Below are 18840 nucleotides of genomic sequence, written 5' to 3'. Positions count from 1 at the left end.
TCGGATCACAATCTGAGTACGAGAGCGACTTTCTTCCTGCTCCCAGCGAACACCAGATCCTGGGCGCAGCCCTTCCTCTCTCTTTCAATAATACTTGTGGTAAATGTCACGCAAGTGGGTCCTGTTTCCGTTCTGGTCCTGACAAATACAGTCTACGCGCTTCTCCTTTTCAATAAAAGAATCAATAGATAGGTAACCCTTCATTATGAAACAAAGCCATTATAACGAGAAAATAATTACCGGATGGCTTGACTTGCTGTTAGCTGGCTAATACGATCGCTAATTCTATTGTTTGCGGCTAAGGTGTGGGTCAAATAAGAATCTTTGGTCTCACTATTGCCCTCTGCCACGAGGCAAGAGAAATGCGTGTCTCACTCTGCATGGACAGACTTTCAGCACAATAATATATTACATACTAATTTATAACTGTCAGGACCAGAACGGAGACAGGACCCACTTCCGTACGTTTCCCTTAGTTTTATTGGAAAGAAGGAAAAGGATTGTACACATGATCGGGGAACAGGTTACTCAGACACGGCATCGGGAGCGGAAAAAACAGGTCAGTCGCCGGGACAGGGGAGCCAAAATCGTGGTCAAGATCAGAAAATGGGTCAAAGCCGGGAAACAGACGGGAGCCAGAACAGGAGAGAGTCAGGGTTGAAAAGCTTGCCTGGCGTAAGCTGAGGTTCGCAGACGGACTGACAAAAGGGGACAGATAGGAGTGAGTTTACATAGAGACTGGGAGCCAATCAGAGTCCGAGGCAGTTGGCGCCAAAGGAGCGGGCACAGGTCCCTCACATCAGTAATCATGACAATCAGGGTTGGGTAGGGTTACTTGATTACTTTCAATTACTTTTGGATTTTTGTTTCTGTGGCATTTTATGTTAGTTTTGCCGGTGATCAAAGAGATCAAAGCCAGGAGAGAAAGCTTACCACGTGTTGTGAGTCATCATTTTATTCATATTGAGTTTCTTTTGTCTTTTATGAGCATATTTTGTATTGGAGTAATTCCAAAAGTCATTGAAAGTAATCCATTTAAAGTAACCCTACCCAACCCTGATGACAATAGTGTGCCCGCTTTGAGACTGGGAGGTCGCTGGTTCGCGCCTCGGCCGAGTCATACCTAATTGGTATAATGGCGGCGCCCTCTGTTGGCTGCGGCTGCATCGACTCGCTACAACGGGTCAGGTGTATCGACATTTCGTTCTGTGTACATTGTTACAAAGAATGACAATACAAAGGAAATTATTATTATTAATTATTATAATAACGTTCATTATATAATGTGAAAATTCAGCGATTTACGAAAAAAAATCAGAAAATGGTGACGCTAAATGGGTAAGAATTTTAACACTGAATAATAATAACAATTGAATATATTTTAGATTCTATAATTCCATTATGACAAGTGAGGCACACCTACATACTTTACTATGAATGTGTAAACTGGAGTGTCATGCCCAATTTCGTTGTCACAATATGTTAGCCCATTTGTAACAATGACAATAAAGGTATATTCTATTCTATTCTATTCTATTCTACCTGCCTCCCCTGCCTGCACGTCACTGATTCTGATGTATCAATAGCTGAAGTAATACTCAAACATTTTCCAATATTATATTTAGACAATCGCGGCAGTTTGATGGTTTTCTTTCCCGACAGGGTGCATGCTGTGTTTCGGCCAGTCGACCTTCTTCCGCTTCAACCATCCAGAAGAAGCCTTGAGGATGAAGAACATGCTACCCGGAGGAAGCCGAGCATTAAGCGCCCCCAAAACGCAACCTTCTGGTAAAGAATCCAAGATGGCCGCCTTTAATGATGTACTTCAACCTTTGTTAAAGTGTTAAAGATTCTCGAACAGGGGACATGTTTTCCAATCTTGTTGATGTATTTAGCTGTGTACAAAATCATGCATTTATCAGGCAAGAAATGAGTTAATAATGACTTCAAAAGCTTTTACTGATCCCTCTAAAAACAGTGAATGTCCACTGTGAGAGAGATAAACTAAAAAGAAAAATCCAGAAATCACAATGCATGATTTTTTAACGATTTATTAGTGTGATACAGCTGCAAATAAGTATTTAAACAGCCTGCTATTTTGCTATTTCTCCCACTTAGAAATCATGGAGGGGTCAGAAATTTTCACCGTAGATACATGTCGACTGTGAGAGAGATAAACTAAAAAGAAAAATCCAGAAAGACTACAGGAAACGTTTGACCTCTGTATTAGCAAACAAAGGCTACCGTACCAAATATTAACATTCATTTTCCCAGGTGTTCAAATATTTTTTGCAGATATATCACACAAATAAATCGCAAAAAAAATAATCACTGTGAGAGAGATAAACTAAAAAGAAAAATCCAGAAATCACAATGCATGATTTTTTTAAAGATGTTTGTGAGATACAGCTGCAAATAAATATTTGAACACCTGTGTATCATCTAAAATTCTGACCCTGAAAAACCTGATAGTTCGCCCATTAGAAAACAAATTGGGTCTTAAATTCAATTCCCTAAGGCAGGGGTGTCAAACTCATTTGAACTCGGGGGCCACTTGATAGAACAAACTTTCTCTCGGGGGCCGGACTAGTAGATAAGAGAGAAAGAAAAAGAGAGAAAAAAATAAGAGAAAGAGGTAAAAAGAGAAAGGGTGGGACAAAGAAAAAGAGAAGGAGAGAAAGAGAGAGAGAAAAGAGAGTGAGAGCAAGAGATCATGAGAAAAAAGAGAAATAGTGAGAGAGAGGGAGAGAAAGAGAAAGAAAGAAATACAAAGAGAAATCAATAGAAAGAGAGAAAGAAAGAAGGAGACCATAGACAAGAAGAGAAACAGAGAAGGGGAGAAAGAGAGAAGGGAAAGTGAGTGAGAGAAAGAGCAAAGAGAGAAAAATAAAAAAGAAAGAAAGAGCAAAAGAAGGTAAATAGAAACAGAGAAAGAGACAAAGAGGTACAAAGGAAGAGAAAGAGAGACCGAGAGTGAGAGAAAAAGGGAGGGAAAGAGAGAGAGACACAGAAAGAGAGAGAGAGAGAGAGAGTGAGAGAGAGAGAGAGAGAGAGAGAGAAAGAAATACAAGTATAGCGTCTTTGTGAGAGGCACCTGGCTTTAGCAACATCAAATGGAAATATTTCAACCTTGTTTTTCTCTTGCGCTTCTCTGAGCGTTGTCTCGCGGGCCTGATTCAATCCCTTAGCGGGCCGGATCTGGCCCGCGGGCCGCCTGTTTGACACCCCTGCCCTAAGGGAATAAATTTCACATTATTTTTTTCTGGTTTGTCTTAAAGAAACATATGACTTTTGTGGGACCTTTTTGGGTGGTTTGGGGCTGTTAATTATTTTTTTTTTTTTTAAATAAAACTAGAAAATTTGTGTGACTACTAAAAAAAGAACAAAATAAAACCCAAGTACTTTTTGTACACTATTTCCAATTTTAGGTTGATCATTTTTAACAGAACAACAACATTTTGGGAGGGGGTTCATTCAGTATGACCCACATTTCGGGAATCATTTTAAACAACTTGACCCTTTTCTAAAAATTATTTTGATAGAAAAATCACCGATTTGGAGGGTAGCGGTATTTACTGTAAAGCTAACTTTTAGAATAGAATAGAATAGAATAGAATATACCTTTATTGTCATTGTTACAACATGGGTCGAATATATTGTGACAACGAAATCGAACGTGGCACTCCAGGTCCACATTTTACAGTGAGGATAAAGAAAACAAAGAGGATCGTAAAAACAATCTAAAAAAAAATGAGGTCAAACCAACCCAAGTCGTAGATCGGTTCACTCTAACCAGGACGGTCTTTAATCCAAAATAGCATTGAATTTCGATATCCTTGCTTTGAGATTTCGGAAAAACTGCTGGCTGTCGTCTGAGATTCCAAAATAGCTTGACGGAAACTAATTATCTGCAGCCCAGATGAGTGTGGATCATCTTCACTCATATCTACTTTACACTGGAGGTGTGTCCTAGTTGAGAAATAAACACAGGGTTGGGTAGGGTTACTTGAACTGGATTACTTTCAATGACTTTTAGACGACTCCAATACCAAATATGCTAATCTAAGACAAAAGAAACTAAATATAAATAAAATGACTCCATTTTGTGCAGGCTTGGGGAGTAACAGATTACATGGAACGGCAAGCTGTTTGGATTGATTTTCATTTTGTTTCTGTCACATTTGATGTTCGTTTTGCCGCAGATCAAAGAGATCAAAGCCAGGAGAGAAAGCTTACCACGTGTTGTGAGTCATCATTTGATTCATATTGAGTTTCTTTTGTCTTTTTTTTAGCAGATTTGGTATTGGAGTCATCCAAAAGTCATTGAAAGTAATCCAGTCAAAGTACCGTATTTTGCGCACTATAAGGCGCACCAGGTTATAGGGCGCACCCCCAAAAAATAGTTTTTGGTCCTATTTTTGACATACATAAGGCGCACCGGATGATAAGGCGCTACAATGGGAACGTGGACAAAACAGTCAGATAGTTCAGTCCAACTGATTACCCCCTTAACATTCCCAAAGCTTGCAAAGACGCAAATACGTGTCGAGAAACACGTGCGGATGCGGTGTCCGTACCATGTCACTCAAATGCATCGTTCCAAATATCATTTGGAAGGTTAAAAAGTCCTGGGATTCAAGAAATGCCAACCATTCCTTCGTTTCTATTTTCTTTTTCGCTCGCAACTTTACTGTCCATATGACAATAAACACTTGGAATTGAGTTGAATTTAAAAATAGACACTCCATTCCATCCATTATCCGCTTATCACAGAAACATCGAGTTCAGTCTGAAACAAGATACAGGGAAAATATATAGCCGGAGTAGCTCACCAAAGGCGTTGTGTTCATAATAATGTGCAGCCAATGTCTTCTTATATCCGTGAGTGTAGTAAATCCAGGAGAATAAAATATTTACAAATACAGTATAGTAAAAAATGCTTTCTGTATGCCGTCAACCACGTGCTATACGCATTCATCTTTTTCGACCAATTGCAGGCTTTGTTTTGCCGTTTAAGCCAATGCCAGCCTGTAAATGATCAAAAGGATCCGCCCCCTTTATCTCCGAATAACTTTAGCCAGCAGTGATCGATTCAAATGATGATTGACACATTGGTTAGCCAATGAAACGCAGGTAAATAAATCCCAGCATACACCGCGGACTACTCCACGTTCGGGGGGAAATCGAGTCGGCGGCTGCAAGTTAGTTGGAAAACTTTGCGACTTAATATTGAGCCATATATAAGGCGCACTGTATTATAAGGCGCATGGTCAGCTTTTGAAAAAAATTAAGACTTTTAGGTGCGCCTTATAGTGCGGAATATACGGTAATCCTACCCAACCCTGGAAATACAGTACAATGATTGTTAATATAATAATTCCTACGGCTCAATTGAGATTGATGCTGCCAGACAGGTATCACATTCAATTTCTTCGACTTAGTAGAGCATGTCGTCCTTAAATAATGGTCGATGTTTTTTTTCCATTCTTGGCTGACCTTACTGGACATAAAGAAGTGTTAAAAGCAGCGCACCCCGCCCTGTCACGGGCCCACGCTTTCCCGGCCGAGCCCTGGTTTTATGTGAGGCGCACGGCTGCAGCTTTTATATTTAGCTGCTCCGCATCCCCCGAGGATTACGACACAATTCAATAGCAAAGAACGTGCCCCCCAACCCCCAACGGGACATTTGTCACTATTTTCGCAAATAAAGAAACAATGTCTGTCTTTAGGTGCAATAACATTTCCATCAATATTCCCTCTAAGCTGCGCGTGTGCGCAATTGCAATTGAAAATCCAGCCAGCTCACAAAAATCAGGGCTCGGAATTGCTAATTAAAAAGCAAATTAAGTCAAAGTTACAGTGCATGAAGGTCAAAATACACGGGTTCCCCTGACGCTGTGTTCTAAATGCGGTATTTGGAAGTCAATGTCGAAGGAGAACAAAGTCGAGTAAAGTTTTTCGAGAACCGGCTTCTTCGGCTCGGCTCACTAAAAGGAACCGGCTCTTTTTCGGTTGTTTTTGCTTCTTTCATCCCTACACGACCAAAGATGATGTAAAAATTTTCACAAAATGACTTAAAGAAAGGGGGGGAATAGAACAAAAAAAAATACCAAAATGAAAAAGTAGAGAAAAGCTGAGAAAAAAAAGAAACAAAAGGAAGAGAAAAAAGGAGGAAACATTCAGAAAAAAGCCAGAAAAAAAGAAAAGAAAGAAACAAAGGGAAAAAAAGTAAATAGAGAACAAAAAGAAAAGTAACAGCTAGGAAAAAATAAACACAATGAGATTTTTTGGAAAAGGAATTTAAAAAAAAGGAGAAAAAACAGGGAAAAAGAGGAAAAGGTTTGTTTTGCATTTAAATAATTTCCAAGTGAATCTTGTTGCCAACATTGTACTTCCACTAAAAAATGTAATTAAATACAGTTGTGTATCGTGCAACCGACTCAAAGAGCCCCCAAAAAGTTAGTATTATGCCACAAAAGATACCAGGAATAAAAGAAATGGAAATCTTGTGAAAGAATTGTAAAAACAAATGAGGTTTAAAGGCAATCGTACATGAGTCAATTCATTCAAAAGTGAAAAATGTTTTTGCATTGCCGGAAACTCAGCAAAATGTAACGTGATGTCAAGTTTTGGACATATTTGATAATGATTTAGTTGCCACACTTGGGGTTGCCGTTGCTCACTGTTGTTTTAAGCGTTGCTCACCGACTTTATGTGAACACTCTGACTCCTGGAAAATTCCAGGGACCATTGGTTGCCCCACGTGGTGGCGCGCATTCCTTTTTTGTTTGTTTTTCTTGTGTTTGTGCAACTGTTTTTCTCTTATTCCGTCCTGCAGACTCCCAGAGCATCCTGAACGGGTCCCAGCAGTCTTTTCCCAGCAATGGGAACTCCAAAATCTCAGTCACGGACATTCAAGGGAGCGTCTCTCAGAAGGTACCCTCATCCCCCAAAATGAAGGTGCTCAATGGGAGTAGAAGCAGCACCTCCAAAGAAGACAACGGCGTGGGAGATACTCCACTTGTCCCTCTGCGGTCCAACACACCTGTTCCTCATCCACGGACGTCCCTAAGTTGTGCTTCCGACAGTCCGAAGCTTCTCAGGAATGTCAGGTCAGAGGTCTCCGCAAGCTCCACGCTCCCCAGCAGGAGGTCTGGTCAAAACTCCGCACCGGCCAGCCCTCGGCTTAGAGCTCCCACGGTCCAGAGGAGACATCCGAGTCCTGGGCCAGAACCCCTGGTGACTCCAGAGTCCACGGTCAGCCTTCCCCCTCGCAGTCCTTACACGTCCCGCAGGGGGACGCCGGGATCTCCCGGATTGGCCGGCAAACACTCTAAGCCGAGCCCAAAGACGCATCGAAAACCGGTGGTCGCCGCCAAGCCCGAGGCCATGAGAGCCTTGTACACCCAAGATCCTTCCCCTGGAAGCAGACGACAGATCGGCGCCTTCACCTCGTCTCCTACCGCGAGCCCCCGGAGCCAAAGAAAGCCCCCCTGCGAGACCGCCGGCAAGGACTCCGACACGGTGAAGGCCTACCGGGAGCGCAAGAACAGCATATCCGCTGTTAGCGACAATGAAGAAGATCTGCTGGAGTACCACCGCAGGCAGAGAGAGGAGCGATTGCGAGAGCAGGAAATGGAAAAGCTGGTAAGTGAGCTGCTGAAATTGCGTTTGAAAATATAGGTTACTCCGGGATCCGAAGTGTGAAAAAGGGTTACTCAAATGTGGCCCAAAAGCTATCCTGGCTATGCCTTGTTTTCCATCTCACATCATTCAAAAGTTAGCTTAACGGTACTTTTTCAAAGACCGACACCAAGTACTCAACTCTTTAAAATTGACCTATGCCAAGTACCTGTCAAGGTTGCCATGGCGCCCAATTGGCCCCGCCCGGGTGGCGCCACCTGGAGCTTGTTGACAGATTGTCCCCCTTTCAGTGTTTAAACTCTGTCCAGTCAGTCCCGCTTTGTAGGTCTGTCTGCGTATTTACACGGCAAGCCCTTTTTCTACTGTCCTGTGTTTTTGCTGTTGTTTTCCCCCGCTACGATCCGTTTAATCTCGACCACGTCTGCTCTCCCGTCCCGAATTACGACCTGTTTTGATCTCGACCACGTCTGTTCTCCCGCCCCGAATACCGATCTGATTCTGATCTCGACCACGTCTACTCTCCTCTCCTGGTTTTCGACTTTTTCCGTTCCCGACGCCGCCATCGCTTGCCACGGAAGTCCCACGTCTGAGCAATCTACTCCCCGCGACCAACGCGAGTGTGCGCTCCTTTCCCTTCTCCCCAATAAAACTGTGAGCAACGTTACGCAAATGGGTTCTGTTTCCTGTTCTGGTCCTGACAGTACCAATACCAGTTGGAGAATAAAAGACACAATTTAAAGAAACATACACACAGCAAATAATCAACTGATAAACTCATAAACTAACCAGAAATGATGATTCCATTAACTACCATGAGTTGTGCTGGTTTGAGGCAGCAAATCAGCCCCAGACCATCACACTGCCACCACCATGCTTTACAGTTGGCATCATGTTGTTGTTGTTTTTTTTTTTTTGTCAAACGCTGTGCCAATTTTACGCCAGATGTAACGGGCAACACGCCTTCTCAATCATCAGTCTCTAAAAGTCTTGAGGATATTGACGGTGTCATCTCCGTTAACGCTAACTCTACGCCTTTCTGCTGTCAGACAGGACGAAAGGAAGACTGAGATCACTTGCGCTGGTTTCTTGGTTTTATTGAAAGGAAGGAAATGACAAGGTGGGATTCTTCGATCCGTTGGTTGGCGGATTGACGGAACCTGACAGGCGGGTGAAGGCTTGGAGGGAATGGTCGCGGACAGGCATAATCGTAGTGTTCGGAAAAGAGTTCAGTAGTCAGACGGGCGGGGCAGATTTACAGAAACGGGTCGGCAACGGAGATCAATCAGAGGAAAACAGGGAGCAGGCAAAGAGTCAGAGGTACGGGCTTACTGAGCTGAAGGCAACAGGTAGCATGAGTACAATCGGACAAAGTGTTACCGGAAGCTGGGGATTTAAATGTACAGGGTGCGCCAATCGGCTGTCCTGGCTGTTGGAGCCAAAAACCTGAGCACAGGTCTTCCCAATACATGTGATTGTGACATCTGCAGGTTTTTGCTGAAGAAAAACTCAAGCTTCTTATCAGCGTGATTAGGTTGCATTGTCTTTAAGTGACAGCTTAATATATTTGGCTTCATGCTGTCCGCTGCCAACATTTGAAACAAAGCAAGCACACTGGTCTTTGTTCGTCTCCATGCAAGGAGAAGACTTTTGTCTCTCTTCGCCTGTCTCAAATGTTTTTTTTCACTTGAGGGCCTGCCACACTTCCCGTCTATACGTCATACTCTGTGCTTAATGCAAAATGTAAATAAGAAAGTCTGCCATTGAGAATGCCGCTACCCCGCAGTGTAGTGAAATGAAATGAAATGATCTGCATTTCTATAGCGTTTTTCAAGTCAAACTTTCCAAAGGGCTTTACAATGTGCTTCACATTTCCCAATAGCGGCCTTGCAGCCATGTAAGGCGCTAACCTGCTTATTGGGAGTATTAGGGGTTCAGTGTCTTACCCAAGGACACTTCGACATGTAACACGGACGAGCCGGGATTCGTACTGCGATCTCTTGATCCCAAGACGTGCGCGCTACCTCCTGAGCCACTGCCGCCCAAGCGGCTGAATCCAATCTTCTCTTGGCCTTGCCAACTCCCAACAAACATTCAACAGTTGTTTATTTTCCAGAGCATACACTCGTGATCTAAGACAAGGGTCTCAAATTCAATTGAGTTGGAGCCACTCAAGCTAGGTTGGGCAAATTGGAGTTGTCCATAAAAACAGCGCTGATAAAATTCTTCTACTATTCTTAAAGGGACAGTGTATTATAGTTGTCCCCTGTAATGTATAGTGCAACCAAAAGAGTCCAAAGAAGACATACAATGGAGACAGCATGTGAGCAAAAAGCAGCCTTTTTCTTCCATTTTTGACCCAGCCTTTCTCCAGTAAAGACAGATAGAAGGGAAAAAAGCCTTGAGTTTGAGACCCCTGATCTAAGGGGAAACCATAACTTTAAGGTCCAATATTCTCCTACAACATCGATAAGCCTTTGTGCCCCCTGAAAAGGATTTCATTTATGGAATGATTTTGATGATGACCCTAAAATGTCCCTTATTTATATTATTTTGAAAACTCATATCAAGAATTCATTAGGGTAACTGCAGGTTTGAAATGTCTTTTTTTTCTTGTTTTAACTTTTGTGTTCTGATTTGATTTAAATATGTTCTTCCTTCATAAAAAATAATTGGCGTCAATATTTAAAACAGGGGTCGGGAACCTATGGCTCGCGAGCCAGATGTGGCTTTTTCTATGAGTACCTATGGCTCGAGACAAATTTAATTGCATGCAAATTTTCTCCATTTCGTTCAAAACTTGAGCCATTAACACGCAAAGCCAAACCAAAGCTGAATCATAGAACAGTACTTTTCAGAATCTATCGGGCACGTTTTCACTACGATTTACAGCCAAGGTGCCACACAAAATAAAACTCGTTTTGGCTGTACAACGCTAAAGAATCCTTTATATAAAAGCTCACTATATAATCTGTTTTCAGTGTTCGGATACTTTTTGATGAAACCACGGAACAAATTGTAAATATGCGAAAACACCGGAAGAGAACTTATTTGATTGGGTGAGTGGGAGGGATGGGTGGAGCTATGCAAAAAGTGCAAGCACTCCCTCCCATCTTTCGCCCTTCTCCGTCTGCGCCGAAGGTAAGCGCATCAGGCTCCCTGTTCTCAGAATGTTGTGACCTTTCTACAAAATAAATGCTTGCATCTGGTTTTGAAACCAATATGTTGGAAAAAAGGGTCAAAATGAGTTGAACCGATCTTGAGTCATTGCAAGAAAGAGACAAGTTTAAAGTGGTGTGTTTGTTGATTTTGGGACACGGGCTCTGGCATTATTTTCTTTTCATAATTTTTATCAAATCATCAAAAATAAATGTGCTGAAGACTAAGCTTTTGTCTGGGGCGCGGGTTTAGCAATTTAGTAAATTTGTCTCACATTATATGGTGTGGCTCTTTCCCAAAATAAAATTAACATATTTTGCTTTTATGGCTCTTTGAGTCAAAAAGGTTCCCGACCCCTGATTTAAAAGCTTCTCCCTCCCTTTATGTACAACATCACTGCATTGTACTGCTGTTTTTGTGCAAATATTTCATCGTTTACTTCTGTTAATTATTGTTTTATGTTAGGTCTTTTTGTAGTGTGCTTGAAGAAAAAGCCACAAAAAAACTACGAGTACGTAAATATTGGGGTCAAAATGTACTAGTGGAGGTGCAATGCACTCCCAGGGAGGCCAGCTACGGTATTTGAGAACCTCTGCCCTAATCTTTTGACTCTTGGTCACGTGCTAGTCACCCTCCAAATGTTACCGGCATCGTCGGCCAGGGTGACGCGAGTTGACAGTGGCCCCGCAGGGGTCTTTAGAGCAAAGTGGGCCCGGCTTGTTATTACTCCACACTATATTTACTAGCCACGTGAGGGGCCGTTTATACTCGGAAAGCATGTTTGAGGCGGGGGGCCCGGACCTGCGGATGACATACTTGCGCGCCGTCATTCATCTAGCCACTCCCACTTCGGCCCCGCCGCCAGCTGGCGCTTTGACAGCTGAGGCAACGACAGGAGCCTCCGGGGAGGGGAAGGCCATCATGTTCCAGGAACTTCGAAGGTCTCCTCTGATGCACGAGGGTTACCGGCAATATGCAGTGGAATCCGGACCAATGGCGGGCAAAGAAAGGACATGCGAAAAGGCCAAAGCCGTGACATTTGATAGAAAGAAAGAAAGAAAGAAAGATAGATGTCTAGATAGATAGATAGATAGATAGATGGATAGATAATTTATTCATCCCTGTAGGGAAATTCCCACTTCCAGCAGCATCCATGTGTTGAAAAGTAAAATAATGAAATAAAAGATATAGAATACAAAAATACCCAATATAACGTTTTGCTGTAGAGTATTTAAATAGTGCTGCGGAAAATACACACTGTCATAAAAATAGGGTAATATGCGAAAGTGTGGGTGGGGTTTAATATGGGCTTTTACTCCCCCGGGTGGAGTTAAAGAGCCTCATGGCATGAGGAAGAAATGATCTCCTCAGTCTGTTTGTGGAACCAGAATGTGACAGCAGTCTGTCGCTGAAGCTGCTCTTCTGTTTGGAGAGGATGCTGTGTCGTGTATTAGTATTTATTTCACGTTTATTTGGAGATTAAACTTCGGATTGAATTTGCAGAAAACAGCTTTAAAACTCATTTTAAAATATTGAATCAATATTTTTTTATTTTTTAGACTTTTCAAAAGTGCTGCAAAAAGGAAGTGAATTGAGCCGTGCTATTAACCCTCATGTTATATATAAAAAAAAACAGTTCCTTTTAACCCCTGCTGTGTTGTAGTTTAGCAACAGCGGAGGGGATGACGTCACACGCTAGGCCAAAAGTTCGACGTCCCTGCGGCAGAGGAAAATCTTTGTGCCCAGGGTTACACCGCCTCGATTTACGTAGATATCGAGTCCGCCTCCTCTCCGCTTTCCGCAGGCTTTTGTGTCTCTGTTTGTCCTAACAGCGCTGAAGCCGAGTAGCTCCACGTTAGCGTCCGGGATGCTAGACGTGTCTCTGAACGCGGAAGTGGATCTTCCGTGGCGAGCGATGGCGGTATCGTGAACGGAAAAACGGGTCAGTAGCCGGGACACTAGTGCAAAAACGTGGTCGGGGTCGTAAGCGAGTCGTAAGCCAGGAAAAGACGGGGTCTGGGACAAAAGAGGTCGAAAGCCAGGACGGAAAAGTAGACGTGGTCAGGATCAAAAACAGGTCAAAGCCGGGGGACGGACGGCAGCAAAAAACAGGTGGGATTCAGGGTCGAAAAGGCTTGCCTAGTGTAAACTGAGGTTCGCAGACGGACCGACAAAGGGGACAGATAGGAGAGGTTTAAATAGGGACAGAGAGCCAATCAGAGTCCGAAACAGTTGGTGATTCACATCGGTAATCATGACAGGTACTTATTTTTCTTGTTTTACTAAAAGTAAATAAAAAGTGAAATAGAACACATAAGTTATATTATATTTGAAACATTTTTGTATGATAAAAAAATGATTACTTAAGTATCCCAGTATTTCAAATTTGGAAATAAAAAAATCGGGACCACATATCCCCTCATCTTTTACCGTACTTTGTTTTCATTTTGTGTATTTATTGCATGTTTGTTTTATTATTAGTTTTTTAGGGTTTAATATCACTATTTTGTATTCTATTTACAGCCACTTTGGGTGCTTCATGATAAAACATATACTTATATTTACGTAAAGAAAATTATACTTAAAACGAGCATAATTATTTGTCGTAGGAATGTAAAAAAATAGTCATATGAAATAAAATGATTTGCATTTATATTGCGCTTTTCAAGTCAATGACTTCTCAAAGCGCTTTACAATGTGCTCCACATTTCCCAATAGCGGCCTTGCAGCCATGTAAGGCGCTAACCTGCTCATTGGGGGTATTAGGGATTCAGTGTCTTACCCAAGGACACATCACAGCATTATCTCCAGACAGAAGAGCAGTTTCAGCGACAGACTGCTGTCACTGTCTTGTACTACGGACAGACTGAAGAGATCTTTTCTTCCTCATGCCATGAGGCTCTTGAACTCCACCCGGCGGAGTAAAGGCCCACATTAAACCACACCCCCTACATTGCATATTACCAAATCTTATTGCAATATGTATTCTGTGTAGCACTATTAACACGCTACAGTGGGCATTTGCACGTCACACTGGGTATTTGTATATTGTATTCTTTTGGCTTTATTATTGTACTGCTCTCAGCTCAGGGATGCTGCTGGAAATGTGAATTTCCCAAAGCGGATGAATAAAGTATCTATCTATCTATCTATCTATCTATCTATCTATCTATCTATCTATCTATCTATCTATCTATCTATCTATCTATCTATCTATCTATCTATCTATCTATCTATCTATCTATCTATCTATCTATCTATCTATCTATCTATCTATCTATCTATCTATCTATCTATCTATCTACTTCGACATGTAACACGGAGGAGCCGGGATTCGAACTGGGATCCCTCGATCCCAAGACGAGCGCTCGACCTCCTGAGCTACTGCCGCCCCATATGACAAAAAAGCTTTGAAAATAAGCCTGATTTTCAAACTCTGGAATGATTCAACTACATTAGCAAATAAAATACTTCAAAGCGGCTAAAACAAGAGCAAAAAATAAGCAGTTTGAATGTCTATTCAACATTTCATGACATGTTTGATGAAGCCCAGTAAAAGTTCCAAATAAGAAAAACGTATAGAAAAGAGAACAAAGAGAGGATTTCCTCTCAGTGTGCGAAAACACCAAGCTTCATTCATCTCTTGATTAACGCAAAGGTCAGGTCGAAACAGGGAAAGCAGCAGATTACATCGATTCATTTGGGCACCGTAGCAGCAAGACGTGCTTTACCATAGCTCTAAACCAGGTGTCTCAAATTGCAGCCCGTGGGATGATGATTGTCACGACCAGAACGGAATCAGGACCCAATTGCGTAACGTTAACCACAAGGGAAGCAGGTCGCTCTCGCAATCGGATTGTGATCCGAATACAGAAGTGGATCCTCCGTAGCGGTGTCAGGGACGGAAAAACCGGGACAGGAGGGCAAAAACGTGGTCGGGGTCAGAAACGGGTCGTAAGCCGGGACGGGAGAGCAGACGTGGTCGGGATCAAAAACAGGAGAAAAAACGGGGAGATCAGGAACGGGTAGATGGAAAAACGGGACGGGCGGGAGTCAGGGTCAAAAAGGCTTGCCTTGTAACAACAGAGGTTTGCAGACGGACTGACAAACAGAGAGTGATAGGACCGGGCTTAAAAAGGGACAGGGAGCCAATCTGAGCTGGCACAGGTGATCCAAATCGGTAATTATGACAATAATGTGAGGCCCCTGCCTTTATAAGAAAGTTTAAAGGAAAAAGTTGTATTACTGAGCGCCTCCTTGTGGTAAAAACGATCCATGAAAAGTAATACTGAGTGAAAATAATAATCAAAAATACATGAACTATGACGTGCATTTTAAGATAGTCATCAGTAGAAAAATTTGCATTCTTTTCACACATGAGGCTTCACTAGAGGGGGCTAACATCATCGTCAGCCATCTTGCTGCTAAGGCTACCTCCCAAAAAAATTGTCTCCTCTCTTTGTTTTTTTTCTTGCTTTTTCAACTTTTATTCTTTTTATTGTCGCTTTTTTCTATTTTTCTGTGTTTTGTTTTTCGCCTTTTGTTTATTTTTTCTCTTTTCAATTACTATTTTATTTTATATCTCTTTTTACTGACATTTTTGTCTTTTTCTTTCTTATTTTTGTTTTTTTATCATCTCCTTTCCCTTTTTTCATCTATCATTTTCCTTTTTTTTTTTTTTCCTAAATATTTTTTTTCTTCTTTTGTCGTTTTTCTCCCCACGTTTCCCCCTCTTTTTTCTTTGCAAAACAATGATTATAAAATGTCGCTTTTTAGTCACTTTCAGTCTCCATACTTTGGATTCTTCCTTGTGCTTTCTTGCACTTGTTTTCTATTGCACTATACAGCGACAACTAGTGGTCAAAAACACACACTGTCCTTTCATTTAACACAGCTCAGGAAAAATATGGATTCATTTATTACTTATTAATTGACATATGAAATGTATATGTTTATATTTTTAGATCTCATTTTTGTTTGTCTGGCCCAACCTCATCTAGACCTGAGCTTCAGCGCCCCCTAACTCAATTGAGACCCCTGCTTTAAACTTTACAGTACCATAAAAGCAAACCTGTCCATTTAACTCTCAGTGGTGGTCACTCGGACGAAGCCACCCGAGATCCATTACAAGTCGGCGGCCTAAAAGTAGTTGTTTGTTTTGTCCGGTCTAGTTGCTCTTGGCCGATCTTTAATTGGAGTGCCACTAGAATGTTAAAGACTAGTTTTGCTCTCCTATTTTAGTACGTTAGGGCCTTTGCCATTGTTTTGCAGTCAATGAGGGTTAACCCACTGCCGCTAGGGACGCAGGATTCTCAACCAGTGTTCTGGTTTGCCGGCGTCCCTGCGTCCTAGACGCATCATTTTTGCTGGGGACGCATCGTCTCGAATCAACGTGCGTCCCCGGGAGGCAACGTTTTTGACACAAAATTGTCATTATTACCCGATTACTTTTATTTTCTAACAAAGATTTACCACACTCCCAACTTTTCGTCAGGCAGATCCGCCATTGTTGTTTTGGTCTCGCGCCGATCTCGGCAAACGAGATCTCGTTGTTTCGAGATGACGTCATAGTTTTGGTGGTTGTCGAGGGAAAGAGAAGTATGCCTCTGAAAAAACGATTGGTATTTGGTGCAAATCAACAAAAAGTTGGTAATTTCTTCAGTGTCAGTAAGAAGTCGAAACATAACACAGAAAGTGATAACAACGGCAATATTTCCGGCACAAAAAAACAGCGGAGAAATTCTTCAGAAGATCGCCGAGGCAAGGAAAACACATGTGGTGAAAGAAAATAAACAAAATACTCCTAGCAAGAAAATGACTTTTCTGCCAAAATGGACTCAATTATATTCCTGGTGACGCTATGAGGAGAATGATAATAGATTGGACATTGAGAAGGCATTACAACTATGGCGGGACAGCAAACCACGAAGAACATATGAACTGAAAAATCTGAAGCGATAACTGCTTTGTATTACCAATTAACTGTGATGATTAAAACTGCAAGAATATATAAATATTTCAGCCATATTTTTTTGTATAGTGTACAATATTGTTGTGAACTGTAAAATTTTGAAGTGATAACTGATTTGTATAACCAATAAACTGTGATGATTAAAACCGAATGAATATATAGATTTATATTATATATAGCTCGGTGGCCTTGAAACTGTTTTACAATACGTTACTTCGAATTAAAAATTAGACATACAATTTTAAAAATCCTGCAGGGTTGTCTGGACCAGATCAGAAACAGGACCCAATTGCGTGAAGTTTTCTCACAATTTTATTGAAAGAAAGACGAAGGCCAGCGCCCGCGATCCAATATTCGCTGGACGCGAAAAGCAAATTGCTCTTGTACTCGGTTCGTGATCCCTACAAGGAAGTGGATCTTCCGTAGCGAGCGACGGCGGTGTCAGGGGCGGAAAACTGATCGGTAGCCGGGACTGGGAGAGCAAGACGTGGTCATGGTCGGAAATGAGTTGTAAGCCAGAGCGGGAGAGCAGACGTTTCCGCATTCAGAGCCACCTGTTTCCCGCGTCCAGCAATCACCGGATCATGGGCGCAACCCTTTCTCTTTCTTTCAATAGAACTTGTGTCTCTTCTGGTCTTGACACTACTGAGCACAAGCGATGCAGATAATGGATGGATGTATTTTTTTTGTAGTAGTAGCAATACTTGGTCTCCTCTCTTTCACTTTGTTATGTACGCAAGGCTTGGGAGAGCTTAAGATCAATCGCATGGCAAAGCATTTTGCACAAGCTCTTATGAATTTTAGTTAGTACAGAACATTGAGTTTTTGTCAGGACCAGGACGGAGACAGGACCCACTTGCATTACGTTTCTCTCAGTTTTATTGGAAGAAAGGAAAGGGTTGCTGGTCGCGGGAAGCGGGTCGCTCTGAACGCGGAAGTGGGACTCTCTTGGCGAGCGATGGTGGTGTCTGGAACGGAAAAATCGGGTCAGTAGCCGGGACAGGAGAGCAAAAACGTGGTCGGGGTCGGAAATAAGCTTTCCTTGTGTAAACTGAGGTTCGCAGAGAATGTTTTTTGTTGGACTTTTTCGTATCGGTTAATTGCGGTTCAATGTCTTACTATTTTACATGTTCCCACTCATTTTCTTTACATTTGTCATTTTCATGGCTGTTCAAACCTGCGGCTTAAATCTGGTGCGGCTTGTACAAAAACAAAGTGGACTTCCTTAAAATTGCACTCTGTTGTCCGTCATTTACGGTACTCATCTTAGGAATGGGGTAGCACGGCGGCGCAATGGTTAGCGCATGTTCATGTCTTGGGAACCTCCTGCGTGGGTTCAAATCCAGCTACCGGACTTCCTGTGCGGAGTTTGTATGTTCTCCCCGTGCTTGCGTGGGTTTACTCCGGGCACTCCGGTTTCCTCCCTCATTCCAAAAACATGCATTTCAGGTGAATTGGCCGGTCCAAATTGTCCCTAGGTGGGAATGAGCCAGTGAGTTTTCTGTCCCCGTGTGCCCTGCGATTGGCTGGCAACCAGTTCAGGGTGTCCCCTGCCACCTGCCCAATGATTGCTGGGATGGGCTCCAGCACCCCCGCGACCCTACTGAGGATAATGAGATGAGATGAGATAAGATCTTAGGAATGCCTTTCTGCTTTCTCAACTATAAATCAATGGAGTTCATTCCTACACATTTCAAAGCGGTTTCTGAACACTTGCCACCTCCCGAGACCAAACACACCATCTTAGGACTTCCCGCTCTCATGTTACAGCTGTCGACTCGCTGCAGTTTTGCGACAGCTGCTCAGTTGGGACGGGGTCTGTCCTGCCAGCGGGACACCATCTACTGTAATTCTGTGTACTGAAGGTCCTGGTCATGTCTCTTCTCCTCGGTGTAGGAGCGACAGAGGCTGGAGACTATTTTGAATCTGTGTGCGGGGTACAACAATGAGGACGGCGCGGAGGAACTGGCCGAGGTGGTGAGGAGCGGGCTCCTGAGGGGAGGAAGGGGCGCGGGCAGCGATATGCAGCGGCTGAACGATGAGGAGGCTCAGGCGGAGGAGTCCAGCAG

General features: G+C 42.7%; 1 protein-coding gene across 1 annotated transcript in view; it reads left to right on the top strand.

Annotated features, from left to right (window-relative positions):
- Nucleotides 1-18840, top strand: part of phldb1a (pleckstrin homology-like domain, family B, member 1a) — a 64930-nt gene that overhangs the window by 16132 nt on the left and 29958 nt on the right. Inside the window, exons 5-6 of the mRNA XM_088321382.1 lie at nt 1663-1788; nt 6839-7647. Coding sequence (XP_088177508.1) covers nt 1663-1788; nt 6839-7647 — 935 coding nt within the window. The remainder of the gene's footprint in view (nt 1-1662; nt 1789-6838; nt 7648-18840) is intronic.

The sequence above is a fragment of the Urocampus carinirostris genome, chromosome 17 (genome assembly GCF_059441175.1).
Source record: "Urocampus carinirostris isolate Australia breed hairy pipefish chromosome 17, RoL_Ucar_1.0, whole genome shotgun sequence".
In the NCBI taxonomy this organism is placed as follows: domain Eukaryota; kingdom Metazoa; phylum Chordata; class Actinopteri; order Syngnathiformes; family Syngnathidae; genus Urocampus; species Urocampus carinirostris.
Note: the sequence above shows the minus strand (reverse complement) of the source record. Positions and strands in the feature narration are given on the sequence as shown.